An 18548-nucleotide genomic window follows, 5' to 3' on the forward strand; every position below is an offset into this window, starting at 1 on the left:
CCTCCGCCGATGCCAATTACCCTTTTCTGAACCCCAGAAGAAGCTGTCGAGACCCCACAGATTAGGCTGAAAGGAAGAGAGATGCTTCTAGATCAGCTAGTCCCCCCACAACACGGGGTGCAGGGACCTCAACGGCAGCACCCTTCAGAGATGCCATCTGGGCTCTGCCTGGATGTGGTGGGGGATGGGCAGGGTGTGGGACCTGGGGGTCCTTTAGCCTAGGAGTTTCCATCCTGGATTCTGGCTTCTGAAGCCGGACCACCTCCAGTGAATGTCAGTTCACTGAGCAGGAGACCACAGCTTTGCATTCAGAATGGTTCTGTCCCTGCTCAACATGGCAGCCATTCAAACCCCTAGAGACTGCCCGGCCTCTCTTTTTGGGGGGCAGAGCATCGTACGTCCCTCACTAAGGCTGTGCTCATCTGTCACCCCCTTTTCAGGGCTCTCCTGCCTGCCAATTGCCCTCGCTGGGAGCCCTGGATCTCACACTGTGCAGGCAGGTGGCCTAGTTCAACACATTCAAATAGGAGAAATCCGCTCTTTTTGACTGTACCAGTTTGGGTTTTTTTTTTCCTCAAAGAATCTCAGGGCTCTATGGTCACCGTGGGTCAATATAACATTAACCAAACTGTTGGCCAATTTTTCCTACTGGATTCTTAATCTTTCTGACCTAGTAGAGACAGAACAACAGTCCCTATAGAGACTTCTGACCCCACAGAAAGGTCACAAGGCTTCCAAGATGAACTAAGGTCTCAAACTAAGGAATTCCAACCCGTCAATGACAGGACGTTCCCCGGAAACTGGAAGTCTCACCTTCTGTATAAATCTCTCCTTCCAGTCCTCCCCAGCTCACAAGGGAGGCTGCACACGAGGGGACAGGTGAGTCTGTCCCCTTGGCAGGCTCCCCTTCTCAGAGACCCTGTGCAAACGGCGGGAACTAGAGGGTGTGTTGAGGCTGGGGACAGTTCTTGGCAGACCTGTGACACAGGACACAAGACTATACACTCGAGCACACCGTAAGTCTCGAATCGGGAAATGGCAGTGGTTCCACCAAAAAAGAAGGCATTAGCTCTGGTCTCATATGGTACAGAGCATTTAGAGCCCAAGGAGCGACCGTGTCTCAGGATTTTCAGAGCCTCCTTTATGTGACTCCCTGCCTGCTCATTCCACTGCTATGGAAGCCTGGAGTCAAAGGCCTAAAGATCCTCCGTGAGTCTATGCCAGGCTGTGGGCACGGGAGGGGTAAAAGGGGCCTCCATTAGCCTTGACGACTTTCTACCGTAGATGTAAATATACTACAATCCCCGATTCCCCTTAAATGGACATTTGAAAGGTGAGTCAGAGAAATACCTTCCATCTGGACACCCGTGTCTGAGAGAAGAGAATGCCCAAGCTGGGTTGTTATTTCTTCCTCCCTTCCTGAGAGGGCCCTGGGGAGCAGGACGCGGGCTGCACAGAGACCGCAGAACGGGGAGCCCGCCAGCCCTTTGGCTCCCGTTTCTGCTCCACGGCCTCTCAGCCTTGAATCCTGGGGTAAGTGACTTACTCTCTGGAGCTTCCGTGTTTCCTGGTGTAAAGTAAGGACAGCTGTATAGTGCTCAAAGGCTTGTGTCAGGCTCAGCGGGTGCGCCTCAGCACCTGGCCTGCAGGGAGGGACGTGGGCTCCTGTTCCAGCCCTCCACCCCCTGCTGCCACAGACGCGCTCTGAGTGCCCTATTCTGTACGCCTCGAGGAGCCTTTCTTAGCCCCCAGGAGCCGCCTATGGCCCCCTAACGCTGTACATGCATTTCTAATGCTGCACCTGTCACACTGTATTTATGAATGGCTTAAATACATCTGTCTCTCCTATGAGAACACTTACTTCTAAGCCAGGTGAACTGCAGGAAAACCCTCTGCAGTAGAACCAATATATATATATATATATTGATAAACATATAACAAATACATATATATATGTATATAGAACATATATATATAAAATCACTTCTATCTATTAACAGAGATGGATATTTATTTTGAGACTCACATGATAATGGAGGCTTGGTAAGTCCAGCAGGACACGCTGGTGGGCTAGAGACCCAGGTTGCAGGTCAAATCCAAACCCAAAGGCATTTTTCTAGCAGAGTTCCCTCTTCTTCCAGGTAGATGAGTTTTTTTTTTTTTTTTCTATTAAGGTCTTCAACTGATTTGATGAGGCCCACCCCTTATGGAGAGTAATCTGCTTGACTCAAAGTCTACAGATTTGTTAATCTCATCCAGAAAACACCTTCACAGACACATCAAAAATAGTGTTTGACCAAATATCTGGGTACTGTGGCCCAGCCAAATCGACACACAAAATTAATCATCACAACCTCTGCGCCCTGCGGAGATCAGGGGGTAAAACCAGAAAGGCCGAGTCAGGAAGGGAGTGACGTGGAGCAGGCACTCCCCAGCACCTTGCATCCTGCAGAGCCCCCCAATGACAGAGTGACTGACGTGCTGTCCCTGCATGGGATGCAGACAGATGGTGATGGGGCCCAGGACTGCAAAGCACATCCACTGTCCTGGTCACTCAACTATCTGTAACTGGGAGTCCACAGGCCCACAGCTGGAGAGCCTGGGGCAAGCCTGACCAGGGGGAGCGTGACAAGCTTGGAGGCACAGTGTTGAATGCTCAACCAAACCAAGGTGCCGGGGACCCCACCTCCGGCACCAGCGGCATCCACAGTGCATGTGGAAAGTGCCTTTGCTCACGGGGAACTCACTCTTTCTACGTGCTAGTGTATCATCCCCCAGGCTAAGACCTATGCGCCCAGATGCCTGGGATGATGAAAAAGTTCTGGAAATGGATGGTGGTATTGGCTGCACAACATTGTGAATAAACTTCATGCCACTGAATAGACACTTACAAATGGCTAAAGTGGTAAGTTGTATATGCCGTGCATATTGTGCCACAATAAAAAAGATAATGCTCCTTGAGGACAGGCCCACGCCTTTCCTTAACCCCCACAATACACAACACATAATCCATTCCTCACCATTCCTATTAGAGGTGACCAGATTGTCAAAGACAAAAGGCCTGGGGCCTACCGGCGGCAACTAACTTCACAGAGCGACGTGAATGGCCCGGAGCGTCACAGGCCGGTGTCTCCACGGTCAAGTGATTGGTGCATGGCAGAACACCAAGACAGACATTTCGGATGGAAGGACTTTTAAGGTAAGCGGACCTGCAGGACTGCTCCACGGAGGCCAAGTGGGAGCCCGGGTCCAGCAGTCTGAGCCAGCACCTCTGTAAGAGCTTGCCGGAGGAAGGTTTGGAAGAGAGCCACCGACGCAAGGGTCCCACCTGCTCTCTGCAGCTCCCAGAGCTCAGCGGCCTCATCCGCTGCTTCTTCCTCCTGAAAACTTTTTATCCCCACCTCCTGCACTCTCAGAAATGAATATGAACCCCTTAACTTCCAGAATGAATCCATATAATCTCTCCTTCTACCTCCCTCCTATCACATCCTTCCCTACAGTCCTTTCCCAGGAAAATACTGGAAAATACCAGAGTTCTTCTAAACAACCATCACCGTTATTATTATTATTTAAAGATTTTAACTATTTGAGAGAGGGAGAGAGAGCGAGCACACAAGTGGGGTGGCAGAGGGAGAGAGAATCTCCAGCAGACTCCCTGCTGAAGGTGAAGCCCAACATGGGGCTCGATCCCATGACCCTGAGATCACGACCTGAGCCGAAACCAAGAGTCAGATGCCCAACCCACTGCGCCACCCAGGCGCCCCAGTATTATTATTCTTGTCTAGCCGTTGGCTCACCCTCCTCACCCAGATGCCCTTGTGGGGAGAAAGGCCTCACATCTGACGCACAGGATGAGCTGGCTGCGCTGAGCTCCTGATTCTTTCCCACTAACCTTTCCTGAGCCACCAGAGAAATCACTGGCCAATGTGGAACTTTCTTCCCCTCACTATCCCTTTGCCCAGAATGTTTCAAGCGGAGCTAATCCTCAGCCTGACCGTGTTTCAGAAGGATGCAGTCCGGCCAACGAAAGCTGAGTCTTGGCGGAATGAAACAGCCAAGCCGAAGCAAGACCTTGGTTTCTGCTAGAAACCCACCTATACATCCACTGTTCCTTCAAGACATCAGCTCAGTCTGTGCCTCAATAACTGGAAGAGAGCTGTCTGGCCAGCTCTGCGGGCCCAAACTGGTAGGCCCTGGGTCATTTATGTCAATGCGTAATGAACCACCATGGAAGCTCAGTGGCACGTGGAAAAGGTCCCAAAGCTCGTGGGTTTTCAGACCTCAGGGATGGAGCCTGGACACTCTCTCATGGGCAGAGCGGAGAAGCACAAGGAGAATCCTGCACGTCTGCTCTGATTTCTCTATGCCTCACTCCAGCTTGCATCCTGCTGGCCGCAGCAAAACAGGCAGCCAACCTCAGAAAGCCATGGGTAGGCAGACTGCTACCGAGGGAAAGCAGCAGAATGGCAAAGGGCCTTTCATGCCAGAGGCTGGCCTCAGTCTCCCACAGGCTCAGCAACTGGGCTTCTCTGTTGAAAAGTCACGGAGGAGAAGAATGTCTTTGACAAACTAAAACGAAGACAGTGTTCTTGTGTCTACAACCCCACATGGCATTTGCAAAGAGGGGAACCACAGGACCTTGCAGCAGCAGGGACCATGCTGGTTAGTGACCCCACCCCCTCCCTCTGTGGGGAGGATGCTCGGATCCAGAGCCATTCTGGAAACTGGCTGAGTTCATTCTGGAACTGGTAGGAGCCGGGACCCCTGCTGGCCCTCAGGACGGGGAGGGCAGAGGCAGCCCAGGATCATGGGACAGAAGCAGCAGGAAGTGCCGACTCTGCGCGGCCCAACACCAACCTCAGCGGGCACCCCAAGTGGGCACCGGGGAGGAGGACCACCCACCCTCCGGCGCTCGGACCGCACAGGCTGTTGGAAGACGCGGGGGATGGAGGCGAGCAAGCTCTTCCGGGGAAGGGGCTGCTCCACCCAGCTTTGCTTGCCCCACCTACCTGCCCAGGCTGCGGACTTTCAAAACTTATCAGACCAGGCTCAGGACATGGAGAACCAAGGACAGGGGAACTAAAGAGAAACGTGAAACCAAAGAGAACCTTGCCCAGGCCGCATGGTGGCTCCCTCCATGCTCTGGCTCCTCACAGGCAAGGTGTCCTTCCCTGCTTGCTGCCCACCACAGGCCCCTCCCTCTGGACCAGGGAACAAAGAGAGGCACTGGGGACCGTTCTCGCTCTACCCGTCACGGGACAGCCTGTGGCCGAAGGATAACCCCCTGTTGCCCCAGCCACGGTGCAGAGCCCGACTGCTGCTCACTTCTGGCTTGTAAGTGCAGCCCCTCACCAGGCAGCAAAGCCTCCCAGAATCACAGCGTTCTAGAAACAAAAGGAAACTTCAAGGTACCCGTCCAGCCTTTTTATAGATGGGGATTTTATAGAAGTTGGGCAGAGCCTGTCCCGGGGCGAGATCCGTGGCCTTGCCAGGTAGTGGGCATGATTCCTGGCCACTGAGTGCTCCCAGTAAGAAGGCGGTGGTGTAGACACACGCACGCAGAACCCACGCGGGAGCGTCTGTTCACAAGCCACACGGGCAGATGTCCGAGGACGCAGGGCTGTGTTTCCACGTCCCAGCGCCTGGCACAACGCTGCAGGGGACAGGTGCTCGGGAAGTACTTACTCAAAGGAGGACCAACGTTCCTTAGGAGGGTGGACCTCCCTCCCCTGTCCCCAGTGAGCGTCACTGCAAAAGACACTACTGAGGTGGCAGGGACAGAGGGGCCCAGGCTGCGGATCCAGAGTAGATCCCGCTCTGGGACAGGTCCCCTGTGGCAACTGCCTGAAGCCTGTGCCCAAGCGGACTCAGGTCTGGGCTCCAGCTGGGGACCAGCCCCAGCCCAAGCTGAAGGTCCCCCAGGCCTGCAGGGAGAGAATGGGACGGTCCTTCTTAGCAGCCACGTTTGCCTGAAGCACGTGCACTTTCCTTACTGTGGTGAGGAGATGCCCGACTGAGTCTTCCCACGACTCCTCCTCTGGCCCCGGGGGGAAGGGAGTGCGGAACCCCTGTGCCTCGGGTCGGGCCAGCAGCCGGGCGAGGGCGGTGAGGTGGGGTCGGCTGGGACTGCAGGGCTGGCAGGCCTGACAGATGGAAGAGGGTGTCCCAGGTGGCATGGCAGGAGAAAGCAGCCCGGGGCCAGGAGCTGTCACCTAGGTGCCACGTTCTGGCGTTGGCCAGCCCCCAGCTTCTCCTTTTGTGCATGCCGCACCCCGGCCGATCCCGGCAGCCGGACACCTGACACTTCCCCCCTCTGCTGAAAGCCACGTCCGTGTCTGCCTGGAGCGGAACAGAGCCTGTGCTCCTGGCGGAGGCTAATTTAACCAGGTGGCCCCTGAAGAAGGCTTCCTCAGTATGGGATGGGGGGACGGGGGTGGGAGGGGTCTTCTGGGACCACCACACAGCCTGTCCGCAGACAGATGGGAGTCACCTCTTGTGACCGGCTCTTTTGGTGAAGCTTCTGGCTGACATGGTCAGGGCCTGAACTTTGATCAGTGTTTACCATTGTTATTGGACCACAAGGGCTGGACAGGACAGGAAGAACATGCCGACAGTGTTGGCTGCCCCAGAGCCCCCGCGAGGAGCCCCAGCCCAGCCCCCGCCTCCGCAGCAGCTCCTGGGGAAGGCCCAGAGAAAGGGTGAGTGAGCCAGCTCAGCAGTTCCCGAATGAGCCGAGTCCCCTCGACTGGCCTCCCTGGGGCCGTCCCCGGGCTCACCTGGATAATGAAGCCAGTGGAGGAACACTGCCTGACCCAGAGGCTGAATTTCCGCTTTTTCCTCTTTCGGAGTTCCCGCTCCGTGCACGTGGCGATGAACACAGGGTCCTCGTCAATCAGGGGTTCGTGTAGCACCTGCCAGGAACGAAACAGCAGAGATGCTCACGGAAGGCAGCGTTAGCTCGGGGGGTGGGGGGGAGGTCATCAGATCTGCGCTCAAATCGAGTCCCTGCCTTTGACCAGCTGTGTGACCTAAGCCACTTTACCTCTCTGATCCTGAGTCTCCCCATCAGTAAAAGGGTAACATCTACAACAGTGTTTTGGGGAGGACGAAGCAAGAAACCATACGCATGGGCCCTGACATACTGCAGGTATTTAGTAAATGGAAATTCAAAAAGTAATTTTATTTTTATTTTACGTATTTATAAAACAATACATACTTAATGTATGTATTTATATGTTTTAATGATTTATAATTATCTTATTATAATTACAATAATAATTATCATTACCATTGCCCAAGATTCCCAGTGCAAACTCTCACTTGGTAGAGGGATCTCTAGGGGTCTTGACTCCTGGCGGGGCATGCCCACTTGTTTTCAGGAAAGCCCTTTCTATTTTTTTTTTTTAAGATTTTATTTATTTATTTATTTATTAGAGAGCAAGCTAGAGAGAAACAGCATGAGAGGGGAGAGGGTCAGAGGGAGAAGTAGGCTCCCCACCAAGCCGGGAACCCGATGCGGGACTCGATCCCAGGACTCCGGGATCATGACCTGAGCCGAAGGCAGTCGCTTAACCAACTGAGCCACCCAGGCGCCCAGGAAAGCCCTTTCTGACGGACAGCTGCAACTGCTAAAAAGTCCTTTCCCTCATGGATTCAAAATCTACCTACATTTAATCTGATTTCTGTCCCTGTAAGACACAAAGAAAAACACACACTATTTCTTTAGGTATTCAAGACCGCTCTCACACTGGCCCACAACCTCCTTTTTCCCCCAAGGCTGAACAATGTCTCCTTAAAATCTGCCCTGAAATGAACCCAGTGCCTTGTGGCCTTGTCGCCATGACCCGGCCTCTGGCTTTCCTCCACACTGTCGTGTCCTTCCAGACACGGGATTCCCAAGGCAATTTTTAAACTTATTTCACCTATTTCAATTTCTTTATAACATGGTTGTAAGACGCTTCCAATGACAAGACTATAAAGTAAAAAGAAATGGCCTAACAAAACCAGGCTCCACAGGGTGGTCAAAGTTTTGCTTCTTCAAGCTAAAGCTTTTCTGGGGAGACTTTTGGGTAAATTTAGGAATCTGCTACACTTCTCCCCCTTGTCCTATTTCAAGCTTAATTATGAATTGGCATATGTGTCTGAATTTCACTGATGAAGAATATGGGAAATGATAGGATTCCAAGAACCTAGAAGCAAACTATGGTAGAGTCTGGCTCACTGCCCTGTTGTAAATAAGAGTTTTATTGGGATCTGATATATTGTCAACGGCCGCTCCTGGACTACAACAGCAAATCGGACAAGATGCAGCAGAGACCATCTGGCCATCGACAGAAAAAGTGTTCCAACCCCTGCTCTCCACTAGGGCTTTTGGAACAAACCAGGCACCCGGGATGTCCCTGAAAAGCGAATTCTGAACTAGTCTGTTTGGGGCAGGGCCCGAGCTTCTGCATTTCCAACAAGCTCCCAGGTGATGTCAGAACACGCTCTGACAAGGGCAGACTGGAGGACAATACTTACCAACCTGTGATTTGGACACTATCCTCCCATCCTTCCATTAGTGCTCCCCTGAATTCCATTCAAAAAACAACAGACTCGCAGTGTTCAGTCTGGGTCCCAGACTGTTCTGTTGTTGGAAGCATGCGGATGTTAAGTCTGGCCTCCCCGTCTGACCACAGTGCCTTGCTGACTCCGTGGGCTCATACAACATTCAAAGCCCCATCTGGAACCACTGTAGCAAAATGGACAAGTCCCGCACACTGTGGGGACATGGAGCTGGGGGGCGGGGATGGCAGAAAGAAGCCCTTTGGCTGCCTGCCTGTTCCCTGCTCAACTCGCCCAGCTCAGGAAACAGGTCCTACTGAGCCCCCTGTGAAGCCACAGTACATAAAACTGCCCTCGCTCCCTCCCTCTTCTTCAGGAAGCCAACCTACCTCTAGTCCATGTGCATTTCCACAGAATCAGCCGCACATTGATGTCTCATCACCGGCCTGACCAAAGCAAACTGCATGAAAGCTATACATGCCAGAAAACCACTTCCTTCTCCTCCAGGCTGCCGGCCGGCCCGCAGCTCTGCTACCCAGCTGTGTTTCCTGAGTCCCCTTCTCTGTATGACAAGCTCATTTTGGGGTGTGGAGTGGTTATGGTAGAGGAAAGACAAAGCATCCATTTACCTACTTGCATAAACCCTTCCCGAAAATATTCTTCTAATGAATCTGCCCCCAGTTTTGAGGAAATGTGTGTGTGGACACACACACGACCCCTGGCCATGTGGGTTACTGTTAGACTCTGAGAACCATCAGGTTTCTGAAGGCTCTGTGAAAGTTCTAGACTCATCCCAGAGGGTCACATTTGCTGGAGCAGAAAGGCTCCAGAGATGGCAGGGCAGAGGGGGTGTGTGGTTTGCGAGGCAAGTGGGCCGTGTGTTTCGAGGGTGGAGTGTGTGTGAGGGTGCAGGATGCAGAGCGATGCCCGGGAGCCTGGAGCCGATCCAGCCACACATGATGGAGAACCGTGCCAACGGCCCTCAGCAGGCAGAGCGAAGACCCTTCACAGGGGCCCTGAGGCTCCAGCGTGGCAGATGGCCACTCTCAACCGAACGCACTGTTCAATCCCCTTCTACCTGAATGAATGATCCAGAGTCTAAACAGGGGCTTTTCACAGAGGAGAAAAGGTGGAAAACCAGGAAACCTTTAGAATTTCCAGCTTCTCCCATCAAGGATCTGAACAGGAACCTTTTCTACGAGGCAGAAGCATCTTTGAGAAGAAAGTAAGTGTAGGAACCAAGCACAATGTGCCTGTTGCTGGGGGCTGAAGGAAAGCGCCCCCACTCCCGGGCAAGCTCACAGGAGGCTACAGTCCTGTTCCACACAGAAAGGCTGGTGCTTTGCGGTGCACACGGGGTCAAGCTGCTTATCTGCAAAGGAAGGGGTACAAGGACTTATAGGAACCCCCGGCTAACAGGAAGGCCTAATCATGTTCAAAACCAATCATACACCGCAGTTCATGAGTGCATCTCCTTTGGTTGACCCTGCTCCTGCCTGCTGATCCAGGGCTGGCTCAGCGGGGCCCACAGTCAGGAGGGAAATGGAAGAAGAGGAAAATTCTGTGTGATTATCAGCCAACTGGAAAACTGGTCCAAGGGATCTTTTACTTTCCTGCTGCCTCATGTCCCTGTCTGTGGGGTGGTATCCCGGGTATTCTGTTTGCCCCCAAGATGCACTTACCACCCTTCCCACCCCACTGTGGCCTGGATGTCAACCTCTTATAAACCACACCACCCAGGCCCCTGGCCCAGTGTTGGACTTGTTTGGCCAACTTGGAGGCAGGAGCAAGACATGCAAGAGGCCCCTGCCTGCCTGCACCGTCACCTCCGTGTTCCTACACACACCCCCTCTCTCCCCGGCCCACGGCTGACCTGGGTTTCCCACTGTCGCTACCAGCCCGGTCATGTCCCCCCACCCTGACCCCACGGCTGTCCACGGTCCCCGCATCCAATCCTCTTCAACCGCCCGTCTAGAACACAGGACTTGCTTCCTGCTGGGGTCCTGACCAACAGACGGCACCAGATACAAAATGGTAGCAAAAAGAAAACATAACTTCACAAATACAAAGGTAAAAATAAAAATCAAATACAAAGTCTATTAAAAAAAAAAAAAGAAAAAAGTAAAGAGGAAAAAAACCCCCAACATGATGAGGGAGCCCTTCCCCAATCTGAGACTTATCTTAGGACCTTCCCTCAGCCTTGTCAACTGGATGCAAAAAGACGTGGGGGTAAGAATAAAGCGAGTGTGTCTCCAGGCTCTTGGTGGTCCTCGCTGCGCATCTGAGCCATAAAAGGGACGAGGGCAGAACTGCCCATGGGCGCTGCGGTCCAGCCACCGCTGGCTTGGGAATGTGCTGGGCCCCTGCGGGGCACCCATGCCCAAGCTGGGAAGGGACGGGCTCACAAGCTCAGATCTTGCTAGCTGGCACTGCCTCGTGCCCACAGGCTACCCAGGCTCCAGACACACACACGCATGGTGATCGCCCTGGGCATGGGGCTCAGGTATCTGACACCGCAGTTTCTGAAGGCAGGCAGCACGAGGCCAGCTCACCACACCACAAATAGGAGTATAGCCCTGGATAAGCCTGGCCTAGTCGAGGAGCTAGAAGATCCTCAGCAACCTCATCTTTACACTGTTAAGTATCAATCATCCAAGCAGCTGGTTGTTTGATTCTTAAGAGATACTCAGCCGGAGCGAGCCCACAGCCTCTTCCGGGAGCTGTTCAAAGGTTTGGCCCCGAGGATGATCAGAATACTGTTCTTTTCCATCCAGCCAGCAGGCCTCTGATTTGGTTCATTTTCAACCAAGCAAATATTCAGTGAAATAAAAAAATAACGTGCCCGGCCCTGTATTTGGTCCTGCGGGGCCTGTGTAAGGCAGGGCTTGTGTCCCAAAAAGAGCCCACCTCCTGTTTGGAAGGTAAGAGACACAACTGGGGACAAGGAAGAATGGGACTCAGCTGTCCTATAAATAGTGGGGGAATTCAGGAAAGCGGGACCAGCATGAGAATGTGGGCCTCGCACCGGGCCCTGGAGACTGGGTACATCTGCTAAGGCAGAGAGAAGAGGGAAAAGCTTCCGCTAGTCAGAAAGAGCATCCACCTGCAAATCATAATGAGCCCAGCATATTCACAGAACAGCATGGGGGGATGCTTCCAGAGATTGTTTAAAGGCTCCCACAGACCTGAAATAGGGCGGTATCTTCCCCCACAGAAACCCTGTGATTTTCAGCTGCATAGGGAAAAAGGCAAGATATAGAATCAGGGAAAGGGAGAACATCAAAAAGAATTTGAGGTTTATGAAGAAGGCCCTTAAAGGAAAAGCACAAGGAAGAGTGGGTGGACCGATGGCTCTTTAAATGTACAAATAAAAATGATGTCGATTTTTGTTTCCACATTGAACAGGTCAAATGGAATTGGGCTCCAGTGGGCCAAAAACTTCGTAAAGTTTTGGTTAGAGGCATCCCAGAAATAAGCCACCTCCTCAGTTTGCTAGACCAGTAGAGAGCAGTTTTGAGGATGGTTCTGAACCTCGTATCTCCCTGCAGCCAAGGGTACTGACCACCTGTCAACACCAGAAGGCAGGGGCTCAGGAGCTGAGAGCAAACAGAGCCTTCCAGAACCAGGGAGGGAAGCTGGGAAGGGGGCCATAACAGCTAGGTGTGGGGCTCTATCAAACCATGGTCCAAAAGCCCCGCCTGTGCCACGTGGACCCCAGGACCTGAGTGACTGCCGGATACCTGAAGAGTGGTTGAGATTCTGGCCTCCTTCCCTTGGCCACCTACAAGGCTTCAGCCCCTGTCACCACCAACAGGGGACTACATACTCAGAGAACACAGGAAAGTTACTATTAGAGGTTCTTCTTCATAGAAGAAAATTCACCTTAGCCTGAAAAACACATCATCTGGAAAGCCAGTGCCACTAAGGGGAGGGAGGATGCAGGCAAGGAGGAGGGAAACCGGGTCAGAGCAGAACCCCGCTTTCTGACTTCTCTGTGGGGGGGAGCTGTGAGTCTAGGGGGGCAGGAGAAGAGCAGGAGCACCCTCCAGGTGAGGGCTGCCATGGGGGTGGGGGGGCCCAGGGGCAGGGGGCCCGGGGCACCCGCACACGGGCCTCACCTGGGTTTGGGAAGGCCTGAAGGCAGAGTCGAAGCCGTTCTGCAGGGAGTCGAGGAAGGGCTGGACCTTGTAGAGGCCGTGCGTGGTCTGGCTGGAGCGGAAGGCCACCACGTGGAAGTACTTGAGGATCTTCTCGAAGCGGGCCTGGCTCATGACGAGGGCGAGGCTCCGGTTGCTGTAGAAGCCGCCGCTCCAGATGCTGAGGACCGACTCGCAGTGGGAGATGCTGGTGGAGATCATGTAGCCCAGGAACGCCTTCATCTCTGTCAGCGTCACCTCGGCCCAGGCGCCGTCGCTGCCGAAGCGCTCCTGGAACTTCTTGGCGTACATGTTCGTCTGCACCACCATGTTCTTGAGCACGTTGTCCGGGACGAAGAGCTGGAAGAAGTCCATGGCACTGGCGCCGGGGGGCATCTTTCGGGTTGGACCTGAAACAGATGGGGGGGGGTTTGTGGCGGCAAGCAGCGCACACAGCCGGGGCAGGCACCGGGGGCTCCGCGGGGTGCACCTCCGCCTGCGAGCCGGGGTCCTGGGGTCCCCCCCGCACCGCACACCCTGCGCTCTCGCCCGGCCCGCACAGACACCGCTCTGCAGGGAAAGGGACACGTGAGGGGCGGAAAGGCACCGACGCAAAGACACACCGATCCAGCCCAGGAGCCTGGCCGTGGCTTTCAAGCTTAAACTTTCTTGTGAGGGAAGGTGACTTCTCTAAGGAGGCTTTCACCCCTCAGGGCCTGAAATGCCCACCCAGGTGAGGCTGCCATCTTTCTGTCCTGGAATTGGACACGTGGCAACTTGAAATTTATTGCTGAATCAATCTGAAGGGGCTCCTTTAGATAATTTCACCGATATAATAAAAACCTCACAATTCTTGACTAATGCAGGAACAGCCATTTGAAATACACACACACACACACACACACACACACATATCCTTAAGAGATCCGGCTTTCAATTCCATATAGTGACTTAAGCCAGGCTAACAGTATGGAGAGATTTGTAAGAGACAAGTTTTTTTTTTTTTTAAATCTCTTTTACCTAATCTCTATGCCCAACCTGGGGCTCGAACTCATGACCCGAGACCCAGAGTCACATGCTCCACCGACTGAGCCAGCCAGATAACCCTTCAGGAGACAAACTTTGCAATTTCTAATAAAAGCTATGCGCGTTCTTCAGAACTTTCTCTACTACTGATTTAGACAGTCTCTGAAAAACATGTGTTTCCCAGCAAAATAAGAGAATGACAAGGCAGTCCAGGTTTTAGATGAGACAGAGTCAGGAGCCGAAACCCTGAATTTACTCATAGCTAACTGCACAGTCTTAGATAAATACTTCATCTGCCCCACGTAGAAAATGGAACACCTGCTTTGCAAGGTTGTTGTGGCAACTTGGAAACCTTTACTGACACATTAGCAACAGAAATCCTGTGACTTAGGCTGAGGGCTTTCGAATGCTCTAACTGCCCTCATTTTACAGAAGAAAAAACTGAGGTCCAGAGAGCCAAGTGGTCACCATATTCATGGTCACCAACCATTTTTTGGAAGGGCACTGCTCTTGGCCGAGAGTTGCCGTGACACTGAGGCCAGGATCTGGAGGGGCCCCGGGTAGCAAGAACAGCCTGCAGCCCACACCCACTCTTAGTGGAAATCATTGTATTTCAGCGAAGACTTACAGCCTCCTATGGGTGAAGCCATAAATTATTCAGGGGTAGCTCTCAAAGAGGAGGAAAACCAGCATTTTAATTGCTCCATCATGCTGAGTAAGCAGAATGAAATTTTCTTTTCCAAAAGTTATCTTTAGTAATTCTGCCTCCCAGGCTATTTCAAAATCAATTCTCACAGCAAACTCTGCCCTGGCCAACTGGTTCAGGAAACAACTGGGAAGTAGCCGGCTCCCTCTTATCTGTTTAGTTTGGATTTACAAGCATCCTCCACAGCCCCCTTCAGCAGTTGTGATGCTTCATATTTGAGAAGTGTTGGAACAGGCCAGGCACTGGGAAGGAAGGAGGCAGGAGGGCGGGGGGTGGAGAAAATGCCATTCAGGAGATTCAATCTGTATCACCAACTTTGTAATATGACCATTTAATAATACGGCCCTGGGGGTGCTGTGCACCCCCAGCCAAGATAAGCCTCTTTTACGTTTGATTCATTTATAGGAGCTTTTCCAGATATTACCCCATGTGATCCTCACAACATCCACGTGAAGCATCATCCCCTTCTGCAGGTGAGGAACTAGAAGCTCAGAAGTATAGGGACACAGCCCCAGGTCACTCACATCTAAGCGCCTTACAGTTAGGGTGACCTTTGTCCCACCTGGCCCAGAGCCAGTCCAAGAGCACCTGCTGCCTGTTGTAATTATTTAATAGTGTCCCTTCTGCTCTCACGAGTGGACAAGGAGGCATGTGGCTGTTCTCTGCACAGTGTATATGCACAACTTAAGCCAGGTGTGTGGTCTTCAAACCCCACCAGCTCCCTCCACCTCTGCCGTGCACACATTTCACAGTGGGTGATATAGGGTTACAGTGCATAGCCAGAAGAAACTCTGAAGGGATAGGGAGGACCTACATTGTAAAAAATGCAAAGGCAGCATGGGACCAGGGGTGGGGATGGGGGGCAGGCTGGTAGGGAGGACCCGGAGGAGGAAGAGCAGGTGTATGTGCACTTGGTGTCTGGGCTGGGGGTACAGGGCTCTGCATGTTGATGGTGTCAATGATGCATTGCCAGGTCATAAACTCATATAATCGTCTCCCTCCTCTCCCCCTCTTCAGCCCCCCCATCCCACCATGTCACCCCTCAAGGCCCCATCACCATCTGGTTCCCTCAGCCTACAGGGGATCACCTGCCCCCTCAATCCCAGGATGTCACAGCAGGCCCACAGACCCGGGGTAGCATTAAGAATGGTTCAGTAAGGGGCACCTGGGTGGCTCCGTCGGTTGAGCATCCGGCTCTTGGTTTCGGCTCGGGCCATGATCTCAGAGTGGTGGGATGGAGCCCCAAGTCGGGCTCTGTGCTCAGTGGAGAGTCTGCTTGCGATTCTCTCTCTCCCTCTGCCCTTCCTCCCCACCCCCCACTCTCTCTCGCTAAAATAAATAAATCAATCTTAAAAAAAAAAAAAAAGGAAGAATGGTTCACTAACGCTCAGATCCCCCAAAGATTCCTCCCACCACCCCAAGCTAGGAACCGACCCCTCTTTTCAGGAGCGACTACAAAAGCAGGTGTCCTGTGTAGAAAGGGGACTGTAACACAAGGGCAGTTGTCAGTGAACACCTGAGTGTCATACTGATCCTGGGGACAGAAAGGAGTAAGACCCGGTATTTTCTCCCCGGGAGTCCTCGGTGTAAAGACAGGAGCAGGCAGCAGGCAGTGACCCAGGGATGCCGGGCGGGGGGATAGGGGTGGGGGAGGGTGCCCACAAGAGGGACCTGAGTCCAGATCCTGGGGAGGTGGGGTCTGAGAGGCTCCCTGGAAGAGCCACACAGACGGCTGCGAAGCTGTCAGCCCCCCGTGCGGTGGGGGCAGGGAGGCTACAGACTATCTCAGGCAGTGAGAACCTCTCCCGCAAAGGCCCCGTGACCAGAGCAAATGCCCCGCATTTAGTGGACTGTGCAAGGGAGCAGCCTGGCTGCAGACACGGAGGGGCTCAGGGCCAGGACCTCCCCCCCGCCCCGCCATGGAGTGTGCAGGGCTGTGAGCGCCGCCGGTCATGCTCATGCTGTAGGAGGAACCGCTCACTGCTGCATGCGCCATGTGGGGAGGGCCTGGACTGTTCCTGAAGCCAGTGAGCTCAGGCAGGGACCTAACTGAGGGGTGACCACAGCGCTCCCTCACCTCTGTAAGTGTGCTGGGCAGGGGAACAGACTACAGGTGAGCCGCGGTCCTGCAGGTGACCCGAACCCTGGGGTCAGGGCCTCCACCAGCCAGCGACCCTCATCGATGTATCCTTTCCATTTGTACCAGGACAAGAACTAGGCTGGTATCTTAAACCACACGTGTCCACACTGCAACTCCAGATGCCTCATTGTCCTCTCCCTTTTTGTTCTTACCCATCAGCCCCCGCCAGGGACTTCAGCCAGAAACCTGAACCACCGTGGATCCCTCTCCTCGCCGCACCCCCACATCCGGCCCCTCAGCATGTCCTCCCACCTCCACCTCTACAGTGTGTCACCAACCACCCACTGCAGCGCTCTGGCCCAGGCGGCCGCCACCTCTGGCCTAGAAGACAAACACGGCCTCCCCCAAATGAGTCACAGCAACGAGAAAAATTTTTTTAAAGAATATAAACCAGATCACAACACTCCCCTGCTTAATTAAAACACTCCTGTGACTTCCCACTGCGCTTAAAAAAGCCAACACACATTCTTTATCAAGGGCTCAGGGCCCTGCACCCCAGGCCACTCTCCAAGGCCAGGCAAGCAGAAGGCGTGCAGCCAGAGCTGGGGGCAGGCCCAGGCCCTGGCAAGCCCCCTCCACCCCAGGGCCTGCATCCACGAAGACCCATCTGCGGGACGCAAGCCCTCCCGGGGCTCCGGCTTCCTCAAGTGATGAAGCCCACCCAACCACAGGTGGACACCCCTGCCGGTCCTGTCAATCTCCATCCCAAGTAGGCTTCCTTCCTCGAATTTATCATAGTCTAGGATTGTTTCACCAGGGACTTACATACTTGTTTGGGTCTGCCTCTGCTGTCCCACCCTCTGGCCCAGCTGAAGCGGGATGGCCAAGGTAGAGGCTGTCGTGCTGCCCCCAGCCCAGCTCATGGTATGTTGGACACACCCATTGACAAGGTGGATAGAGAGTGGGGGAGTGGGGAGGGCAGACGCCCCGGCCCATTCAGGAGGAAGGGCATCTTTGCTAAGCCCCATGGGAAGGATCTGGTTCCTGGTACAGCAGCCCATGTTAATGCCTGGTAAAAAGAACAGCTAGAAACATCTGTGTGGAAGAGGAAGCCAACAGCGCCAGGGTGGGTAAGGCTGGAAGGAGTACAATACAGTGACACAGGGCTCACCTCCGCCAGCTGGGCAGGAAGTCGGCACACCTGCCCACACCTCCCTGGGGACACACGTGAGGTCTAGGGAGCCAGGAAGGGGCAGCGTGCGAAGTCCTGGGGAGGGAGACCACCTGGGAATTGGGAACAGATGATCGGTGGGCAGGACGTGGGAGGGGGAGCATCACAGATGACTTCCGGTCCCCAGCTCAGGTGGGCTGGCTCTGGGTCTTGTTTTGTTCAATTTCCTGAACTAGTGGAAACCACTTCGGAACTCCTTCTGGCCCTCCCTCTCTGTCTACAGCTGCTGGTTGTGTGACCTTGGGCAGGCCACACAACCTCTCTGCACCTTGGTTTGTTCACCCATCAAATGGGAGTATAAGAAGCACCTCGGAGTGAGTGAAAGCTGCAGGACCTCGAACACAGGCCATGGCCCATCCTGGCTGGTCCACCACGAGTCCCACTGGGTGTGAGGGTCCTGTGGGAGCGGCCCCCAACTGCCTTCCCTGTGCCCACTTCATGAGCACAGCCGCCTGGGGCCCTGATCTTCACCTTCACATGCTCTAGAAGAAAAGTGTGGCTTTCTAAAGTCCAACCTTCTAGAGACAAAAGCATTCACTTTGAGAGGAGAATGGCATTTTGCATAAACTGGCATTTTGGGACATCAATTGTCTGCAGTCTTGTGACACAGATAAGGATCGCTTAATATTCTGAATTAAGGGTTTAAAATAATGAAATAATTATCTCCAGACAAAATCAAGTGGATATAAAAATATAAAAGAACATCCACATTATCACAAAAATATTCCTCTCAGTTGAGATGTTAAAAAAAAAAATGAGACATTGCATTCTATAAAAGGGTAACACAGAACAGAGTCAAACCATTGTCCTCAGTGCCGGCCGCAG

General features: G+C 53.4%; 1 protein-coding gene across 2 annotated transcripts in view; it reads right to left on the reverse strand.

Moving 5' to 3' along the window:
- Positions 1–18548, reverse strand: part of PGBD5 (piggyBac transposable element derived 5) — a 97619-nt gene that overhangs the window by 20532 nt on the left and 58539 nt on the right. For both annotated transcript variants that reach the window (XM_036106963.2, XM_036106962.2), the window contains exons 2-3: positions 12663–13090; positions 6777–6911 (exon numbers count right to left, since the gene is read on the reverse strand). In XM_036106963.2, the coding sequence (XP_035962856.1) occupies positions 6777–6911; positions 12663–13090 (563 nt within the window). The remainder of the gene's footprint in view (positions 1–6776; positions 6912–12662; positions 13091–18548) is intronic.

This window comes from Halichoerus grypus, chromosome 7 (assembly GCF_964656455.1).
Source record: "Halichoerus grypus chromosome 7, mHalGry1.hap1.1, whole genome shotgun sequence".
NCBI lineage: Eukaryota > Metazoa > Chordata > Mammalia > Carnivora > Phocidae > Halichoerus > Halichoerus grypus.